This window comes from Pelodiscus sinensis, chromosome 2, assembly GCF_052426305.1.
Source record: "Pelodiscus sinensis isolate ZL-2025 chromosome 2, ASM5242630v1, whole genome shotgun sequence".
Taxonomy (NCBI): Eukaryota; Metazoa; Chordata; order Testudines; family Trionychidae; genus Pelodiscus; species Pelodiscus sinensis.
The window spans coordinates 81,801,826-81,811,097 of NC_143053.1; the positions used below are offsets into that span (position 1 = coordinate 81,801,826).

At 46.6% G+C, this 9,272-nt stretch overlaps 1 protein-coding gene across 1 annotated transcript; it reads left to right on the top strand.

Moving 5' to 3' along the window:
- The first annotated feature begins 632 nt into the window (after window positions 1–632).
- ADCYAP1 (adenylate cyclase activating polypeptide 1) lies at window positions 633–8,346 on the top strand. Its single transcript, XM_089776298.1, has 6 exons — window positions 633–1,413; window positions 1,757–1,864; window positions 4,320–4,454; window positions 4,836–4,931; window positions 5,789–5,923; window positions 7,884–8,346. Exons 2-6 carry the CDS (start codon window positions 1,764–1,766, stop codon window positions 7,936–7,938), a joined length of 522 nt encoding a protein of 173 aa, XP_089632424.1. The 5' UTR covers window positions 633–1,413; window positions 1,757–1,763; the 3' UTR covers window positions 7,939–8,346.
- Window positions 8,347–9,272: the final 926 nt, after the last annotated feature.

Below are 9,272 nucleotides of genomic sequence, written 5' to 3' on the forward strand. Positions count from 1 at the left end.
TCGCTTGCGGTAAATATTGTGTTGCTACAGTGATTGAGAGGCATCAGAACTGTATAGGCTGAATGATGGCACTGCTAATTTTCCTCTGCCCATCTGGGAACCCTGTATTAAAATAAAGTGCGGACAATGTTATGCCAAGTCAGGCTTTCGGTTGCCACAGTCCCCCAGTTCAGCACCACAGAGTTTGGACAGCTCCACAGTAAGAGCCTTCCGCTAATCAATCCACCCACCACCAACCAGCAACTGTCAATTCCAAACTCTAATTAGAAAATGACTGAGAAGCCTCCAAGACTTCAAACAGCCTTTAAAACAAAACAACAACAACAAGAACGCGAACGTATTTCTTTATTTGATACCCCCCTCAAAGGAGCATATGCACCACATTAGAACCCTGAGACTTGCCAAACGAATTTATAGAGACGTGATCAGATCAGAACTCATCTTTTCAGACAGATCTGCCTCGTGGCTAAGCTGCTGGGGATGGAGGATGGGGTCTAACATTTCCTCAGCAGCCTATTAGCCCTCCCCCCCCCCCCCAGCTCGAATCAGGTAGAACTTTATAAGCATCAAATCTTCTAGACCTCTGTGTAAAAAAAAAAAAAAAGTGTGAGTTAAAGTGTTTATGAGAAGCTTATGACTCTCGATCAGATCATCCGCGAGGACGGCACAGAATTGTTGTGTTCCTTGAGGAATTGAGGTAGTGACGTCTTTTCTGATACCCGATTATTACGTGACTGAAAAAAAAACCTCATTTGATTCATGAATAAAAATCCGAACGCCACAACAGTGCAACAAACAATACCGCTGTCCTTAAAGGTAACATGCAGACCGACGTTTACAAAGAAGGCTCTTGATAAAGCAGGGTGTTTGCAAAGATTTTGTTGCTAATTGCGTAAAATAAAAAAACACCCCGAGCTGCTGCGGAAGGCTGGTCAACTTTGGAGTCACCGAGCAAGAAGAAGGAGAAAGCAGCAGCTGAAGCGAGAAGCATCTCAGTGAAGGAAAAGATCAGGGGAAGAGAACATCTCACTGGCGGCAGCTCCAACTAAGCCTGCTTCTGCCTCCCATCCTCTCTCTCTCTCTCTCTCTCTCTCCTTCTTGTGATCCTTTCTCTCTCTCCCACCCTCTGGATTTCTGTCCTTTTCCCTTCCTCTCTTTTTCTTGCTGTCCTTTCTCTGGCAGACTCCACTCCAGCTCTGCGCTGCTACCTACAAACTTTTTGGAGCGGACCCCTGCAACAAATAACTGCTGCTCTTCTGCCTTCGGCTCCTTTGCTGGTCAGAGAGGCGATGCCGCAAGAGTTCTAACTATTTCGGCTGAAAACTTGGGAGACAGTTTATTATTCTTTTTTTGAAATCTACCCTGTAACTGCGCGGCCAAACGCTCTTAGTGCCGGGTGTTAAGAGTTTAATGGTAAGGAAAAATGTAGTTGCCTCGCAGGCATTTCAGCAGCGTTAACTAGAGAGCGATCGGGTTTCGTTAGCACAGGCATTGGTGTGTGTGTGTGTGTGTGTGTGTGTGTGTGTGTGTGTGTGTGTATGCGCGCGCGCCTGTGTGCTGGGAAGGGGGGGCGGATTGTGTCTGGATGCTGGTAACTGAAGACAAGCGGATCCACACACAAGTCGCACACACGTTTTGTTGTTGTTAAATCGAGCCCACTTAGGACTTGATTTCCAACAGGGTAGATTTAGCTGGAGGGGAAAAGGAGCATTTTGACAGCAGTTTCCCCCCTCCCCTTTTCTTTCCTTACACACAGAGTGGCAATGTGTAGCAAAGCGATCCTAGCCTTACTCATCTATGGGATAATAATGCACTGCAGCGTCTACTGCTCACCTGCTGCGGGACTTCCGTACTCTGCGCTAAGGTAGGTACCTTCTTTATCCCTCCCTCTTCCCGATCCCGGCAGGACTCCCATCCCCGGCTTTGCCCCCCAGTGATGCTCCTGCCTCTTGGCAGTCGCACCCAGGTAGCTAGAGAGCATTGGCCGGGAGTTGTCTCTTGGACTCTGCATGTGACTGGTAGCTTTTTATTCTCCCTCTCTTGCTAGCGGAGTACACCTCTTGCAAGTAACTACCAGCATCCAGAAAGAACAGCTCAAGAGTAACCCCCTCCCCCTACTTACCGACTGCATCTCCCTTCTTGGGGAGCTGGGGAAAGAGACTCGGGACTGAGGCTGCTTGATTAAAACTCCCAATTAGTGTCCATGGCGGGGGAGATGGACTAGACTCTTCTGTTCTCCAGGAGAAGGAGGGTTTAATGGACTAGCCTCTTGCTTCCATCGGGGCTTGGTAGCTTGCAGGATTTTACGCTGTGTTATTTCCAACACATGCGCGGCCGTTTCCCGGTTCCCCTTTCTCCCAAGTAGTAATGAGACCCACTGACTCTGCTCTTGGTGAAACGATTCGATTTCTATGACTCGGGTCCTGAATGCACCGCAGTTCTCGGAAGGTAGCATAGATCTCGCAAGAAAAAGCCGATTGCCCTTTACAGTGGATCCCTTTTCCGACAGGCGCTCCAGCACAGTAACATGCATTCATTCCCGGCCACCTCTGAGCCTAACTTGGGTGGCCATAGGCTGCTAAAATTGGGTTAACAGGTACTTCCTGGATAGACAGGGACCCAGATGAAAGCATTTTGAATTAGACCGCTGTTAGAAAAGGATTGTCACGGCACAATGCCTGCAAGAAGGGTTACTTGTAGTGGATACTGAAGAGTATGTGGAGATAGAATAAAACTTAGTTTTACAAGACATCTAATATCCCCCTGGGTTACCTCTCTAATAGAGATTTAGATATGTTCTAGATAAGTCCGCCCCCCACCTGTGGGGTGGGCTAAAGCAGTTTCAGTTCTATTTTCCGGCTGCTTTTCAAAGGTCGCTGGAGGTGAGAGGGGGCTACCCTAGTCTCGGGCTGGGCAAAGCCTGATCCGGCTCACTCTCATGGGGATTTGGGTTCAAGACTCCGTAAAATTCTCTCGCGCTCCCTTGAATCGGAGCAGGACGGAACAGAGCCGCCAAGATTCCCGAACTTTAGCGTCACCTCTTGAGCCGAGCGTAAGGGCAGCTGATTCCGCAAAGGACGATTTCCCGGCACTTCATAGGAGGGAGTGACGCTTTACACAGCGGCGATCAATCTACTTCTGGCTCTTAGCCTGCTGTAAATCTGGCCTCACTGAACCAGCCGCGCTTCTGACAGCGGAAGAATGGGGGAGCTGTCCGACCCCCACCCATTCTTAGCTCGGAAAAGTGAGCCGCCCTGCTATTTCCGCCAAGTCACCCGAGTGCTTCGGCACTAATGGGCGTCGCACCAGCTGAGCCGCAAAACTCACTGCGGGGCGCGTGTGAACATTCGGAACGCGCCCAGGGGTGCGGGGCCGCACACGCTCCGGAGTGGCCTTAAACGAACCAACGCCTTACCGGGGCTTTGGAATTCAGATCGGGGCCCCGGACTTGGAGGGGGGGGGGGGCGATGTCCCAGTAGGCATGGCCGGTCTTTCCAGGGGGCTGTAGATAGGATGAGGCGCCATTCGTTTGGGAGGACCTGGCTCGGTTCATTCAAGCGCCTGAATTAGCAGGGAGCGAAACACTTTAGACGCATCTATTATTAATCTCCCTGCCAGCGCGCGGAGACAGAAATAGCTGCCTGAAACGCTCAGTGACCTACATCTTGCCGCAGAGAGGGAGAGAGGGAAAACAAAACTCGAGTGATCTTCAAGGACAGAGGCACCATTCAACGAAAACCACAAACAAACACAAGCCCCACCCCGATGCCACTTGCTGGGAGAAAGGAGGAGCAGGCACTTGCTATCGGCAAAGCTTCTGAAGGGGGGAGGGTGTCTAGAGAAAGCTGATGCCTTTCAATGGGAAATGCTGTTCTTCTTGTCTCGCTTAACTTATAGCAGCCTCCCTCCCTCCCCCCCAGCGCCTGAGTATGTAGTTTGGAAAGCGATCAACATTCGTGCTGGGAGCGGGGAGCCATCAGCTGCTTACTTGGCAGCCCTTGGACTTGGTCCTGGCCCCAGCCTGGCAGCAGGTTGGTTTGCTGGTGTGTTTCTCTCGCGCCTGGTCCTACACTGATGAAGAGGCAGGGAGGGGGAGGGGGAAGAGTGTAAGGGGATAGGGAGAGAAGGGCAGAGGAGCAAGTGTAACCCTGGCTGTGCACTCCTCGAGCAGGGCCTGCAGTCCAGCCTGGGAACTGACCATACTGAAATCCAGTCGGTCCCTGGCTGAGGAGTAGCCCTCTATCAAAGGCTCCTATCTGTAGGATTTCTCGGGATGCACCGCCCGCGTGTGAATTCTCGCCCTTTGCTTTCCGGACTAGGCTGGAAGACGAAGTCTACGACGAGGATGGGCACACGCTGCAGGACTTCGCCTTTGACAACGACCCGCTTGGCATAGCGAACCCTTCCTCCCTGCTGGACGACGTGTACACCCTGTACTACCCGCCGGAAAAGAGGTGATCGGGGAGTCCCTTGCTCTGAGCTGGAGCAACACGATTCTGGTCAATTACATTCTGCTCAGCCGCTGCGGAGCTCTCGCTCTGTGTCCTGCCAGAGGAGATGAAAGCAGCCCTCACTCCGGGGCGGGGGGAAGCCTGGCTCACCGGGAACCCGCCCCGCCCGGCGAGCGCTGAGCTCAGGAAATGAGGCTAGGAGTGCCAGGGCTGGGAGGGCTCTGCTGTCCCTGGGGGGCCGGAGGCGGAGGCACGCGGGGTACAGAGCAGCCACCAGCCAGCCAGGGGCTTCCTTTCGCCAGCCCGCCTTGGAGTGGGGGGCTGCTGAGGTCCGGTCCCCAGGCTTGGGCACTGATCTGTCCTTGATCTTTGTTCCCTACTTAGGCACGCCGATGGGATATTTAACAAAGCCTACAGGAAAGTCCTGGGCCAGCTCTCCGCCAGGAAATACCTGCACTCTTTGATGGCCAAGCGGGTGGGGTAAGATTTGTATTGTGGACTTTATTTTTTTGTTTATTTCACATCAGGCAAAACCATCGTTCTATGAAACCAGGCGCGATGCACCCCCGGGGGGTACTAGCTTGTGACGCTGGTGCGGTTAGTGTCGCACGCCATCAGCACGCTGGCTTGGGCTCGATCTCCGTCTGGCCCCTAGTGAAGGGCAAGGTGACAAACCCAGATGACTGGTTGATGCCAAACGGGTGGCCACTTTAAAGACAGTCCTGTAAACACTAGGGATTTGGCTCCGAGATTCAGGCCGGGGGCAAGAACGGCAGCAAGAGAAGAGTTCAGGTGCAGAGCTGGGAATTGTAGATCTCCTGTCCTTGGGAAAGGTTAGGATCCACCCCAGTGACAGCGAGGGGCTTCCACAACCGAGGGGCTTCCATTGGCAGGAGGCAAGCCCAGGGTAATGAAGATCATGTGGGCAGAAGGTAACATTTTAATAAAGCCCACGGGGAAATAAATTGCATTTTCCTAATGCATAATTCATGCCATGCATAGATTGTCTCTCGACTGTCGACTGGTATTATGATCAGATTTCAACTCCACCGAGTGTTTACATCGAGTCTTTGTTTCTCTCGGCCTTCCCCGGTGTCTACATGTTGCGTTAGGTGGCTTCATTCCCTTGGCCCTCCCCAGTCGAATAGCTAGGGAAAAATCAACAACACAAAGACAGGTCTCCCTAAGTGACAGCTAATCCTCATAACCTGGAAAGGTTAAAGCAGCCCGGGGGCTACTGGAGCCACAATGCAAAGTAGGGAGGGAAGGCCTCCAAGGTGCAGGCAGGACAGGGGAGTGGATCCAGATGTTGCAACTCTCCTTTGCTTTCTCGGCAGCGGTGCCAGCGGCCTGGAAGACGACTCGGAACCGCTCTCCAAACGGCACTCGGATGGCATCTTCACAGACAGCTACAGCCGCTACCGGAAACAAATGGCTGTCAAGAAATACTTGGCAGCAGTCCTGGGGAAAAGGTATAAACAAAGAATTAAAAACAAAGGACGCCGAGTAGCGTATTTGTAGCGATGAGTAACTCACCACTCCTGTGTATACAGAGCCCTAGAAAAAAAAGAAAAAAAAAAAGAAAAACAAAAACAAAAGTCATTTCCAAAGTGACTGAACAATCACCGCTCCTGTGTTATCTAAACATGTATTTATGTATGAAGTAAAGCCATTAAATGAATATTTTGATAATAATATTGTTTTTCTTTTTGTATAAAAGCACTAGAGAAACGCACAGATCTACTTTGTGGACCAATCATTAAGTTATATATAATATATAAATATATATATAAATACTACTGATAGAGAACAATTCTTCATATAAAGCGTGCACAAGAACAAAAAAAAAATTCGCCTGAGCTGTTTATGTTTTTATATAAAATAAATAGAAAAAAGACAATCATTGTTTTGAATATTGCTCCTATTTTTGTAACGGAAATTAAAAGGATAGTATTTTTATCCACGACAGGGTGGAAGACATTAATAGTCACCATTTGCTACTGTACATAGACACTGATGCCCTGCTACAAGGGGATTATGGTGATAATGATTTGGAAGAATTGCTGAAGCAGATTCTTCCCCCGGTGAGTCTCAAAACAGGCTCCTTTACCCCTAGCCTATTTTAAGGGGACACTGTCTCCCCTCCCCCGCGAAAGATTTCAATTTTTCTGCTTTCTTTGATTCCACTTTTATATGTATTTGTGTCTCTCCCACACTGAGCTTAGAAAGATAATTCTCCTGCGGTGAAACAACAGCTCTGTCAAAATTGTGCATCTCTGACTATCGGAGAGGGGAAAATATTTAGCCCCCTTCCTTGTTCTTCTAACTGATTGGGCACAGCTCCAGAACAAAGCAAACCGGAAATTAGAGCTATTTGGAAACAATTTGAAATTTAGATCCTGGGAAGCGCTAGAGCTCAGATCAGAGAGGAGGTGCCCCTAAGGAATGCGTGGGTTTAGGTCTGGATAACATGAGACAATTCCACTTTAGATCCACTACCTAACTGACCGTGGGCAGCTCGGTATTGGAACTTGATGCAAAGTATAATGTGTTACTCTCCAGTGCTGTCCATGCCTCTCATCATGTGAAATGACCGGGATTCTCTCCTTTGAACTTTTCAAGCGGAGTTGCTCCTTTCCTTTGTTGTTTTCTTGTAGACACTTCCTCCTCCCAACCTGTCTTGCACTATTTAAAGCACGGTTCTCTCATCTGAGTCACGTATGTTTTCTTTCCCTTCAATTTAAGGTTGTGAACGCCTCTCTCACTCTTTTGTTCTGTTTGATGCAAGCTCTTATTGTAAAAGTTTAGGAACCCCTGTTGTAGCTACCACTAAATAATTATGCACTACAACTAAAGTTTTGTTCTTGTTTATTGAGTTTGGAGGTAAAATGTATTTTTCTACATTATGGCTTATTGCTTAGTAAAATTTATTTCATAAAACAAACTTTTGTCATAATAGAATGTGTAGTGTTCACATGCGGGTCAGTTTCTAATAACCGATGGGTCATTCCAACCTCACCTTTATATGTACGGATTTTCTGGGGGAAAAGACAAAGCAAACCAGCCCGAGGGACCTTTCCATTCCTTCGCCTGGAAAGTGACTAAAGAGGACATGTAGGTATGTTTCCTTTCAGCTCATTAAACATATGCTAGAGGAATCTTTTGAAGGAAAACAACAAGCCCCGAATTACAGTCTTTGGTTGCTTAAAAAGGAAAGCCACGTGTAAAATTTAAAAGACTTTTCATTTTCCTTTACCAGTCCTATCAGTGTAAAGTAATAAATCAAAGAAAACAGAATTGAGTTTGCAGTCCCAGGCGGGATGGCCAGTGCCAGTGGAGGTTATTGCAAACAGAGCTAGCACATAGGCATTCGATCTATGCCTGAGTAGTGTGTATGAAATCAATCTTACTTTAATTTTGCATTCTCCTCAGGCAATGTGACGCAGGATGCAGTTTGCAGCTTTTCGTGCCTTTCCTCGCCTTTTAAATCGCCACGAATTCACAGATGGCTATTTAGTGGCCCTACAATGCTGCAACACATCAGCTTGCATTTTAGTCTTAATGATTTGTTCTTGGATAATCGGGCAGACGTTGCTGTTTTTGTGTCAGCTGTGGTATAATGAAATAGGGCTCTCTTGACGTTTTATTTATGAACTATCATTTAGAGTTCAGTGGCTAGTTGCAAGCATTATAAAGTGATCACGTAGGTTATCCTCTGTATAATTTTTAGAAACGCCAACAGCCTTACTAAAACTGAGCAGATTTGAGCTGCAGTGATAATTTAGGTAGATGTTAGTCTTGGAAATCTTATTTTGTGTGCAACTGAATATAAAATAACTTATAGTATTATTACACACATGATATATATAACTAGGACTTTGATAACTGTTATATAAAGTGTGTAAAGTTTGTATTAATAAATTTTTGTAAACAATGCAACTTCGTCTAATGTTTGGGGGCAAGATCTAGCACTTAACAGCAAGAGCTGTATTTCATTTAAAAATTATTTAATTAGTTTATTTTTAAGCAGTATTTTCTAACATTTTTATGTCTGGAATCTCTCTCTCTCTTTTTTTTTTTACTAAGCCTCCACATGTTTTCATCAGCTGTCCTCTAATCTTTTATTGATGGGTTACTTCTATATTCTAGTAGGCTAAAAAGTAACTACTGAAGTAGAAAAATGAAGCTTCATGAACACTTGATAAATAAGCCTTCCTAAAATATACAAAACCCAACCAATGTCCTAGAGTATCTTTCCCCCACATAGTAATCTATATGTCCTATACTTAGGAATTGCTTATGCTTAACGAACAGGAAAAACTTAATGGAATTTTATTTAAACTCTTCCAATGAACATTTTGGCATTCAAAATATACTTTGTAATATTACTTGTCTGCTGGAAGGGTACTAGTACTGGGTTTAAATTATGCCAAGTGAAAACTTAGCTGTACTAAAATAGGTATATTGTAGCACATGAAGAGTTAATTAGGTTTCTTAAACAGAAATATGTCTGGTAGATACAAGAAAAGATGCAGGCTGGTTTGTCAGTACAAAGTCTATCTCAGAAAATTCTACAGGGAAATCTTCAGTTAAACGTTTCAAGAATAATTGGAAAATGCTGACATCACTCTGCATGCCTATGATTATTTCTGCTATAGTAGCTCAGTGACCTGTTGAGGTCCCATCTAGTCCTACATTTCTATGAATTTATGGTGTACTTAAATATTTTGGAAAAGACCCAGCAATGTAATTTTAACTGTCTGAGACCACACAACTTTGTTGTTCAAACTTCAGGAGGGGCATGTAAATGAAAAGATTAAG

Coding starts and splice junctions, on each gene's coding strand:
- ADCYAP1 (XM_089776298.1), top strand. CDS start 1,764: ATGTGTAGCAAAGCGATCCTAGCCTTACTCATCTATGGGATAATAATG. Junction 1,865..4,319: donor CTTCCGTACTCTGCGCTAAG/GTAGGTACCTTC, acceptor TTTCCGGACTAG/GCTGGAAGACGAAGTCTACG. Junction 4,932..5,788: donor TTGATGGCCAAGCGGGTGGG/GTAAGATTTGTA, acceptor CTTTCTCGGCAG/CGGTGCCAGCGGCCTGGAAG.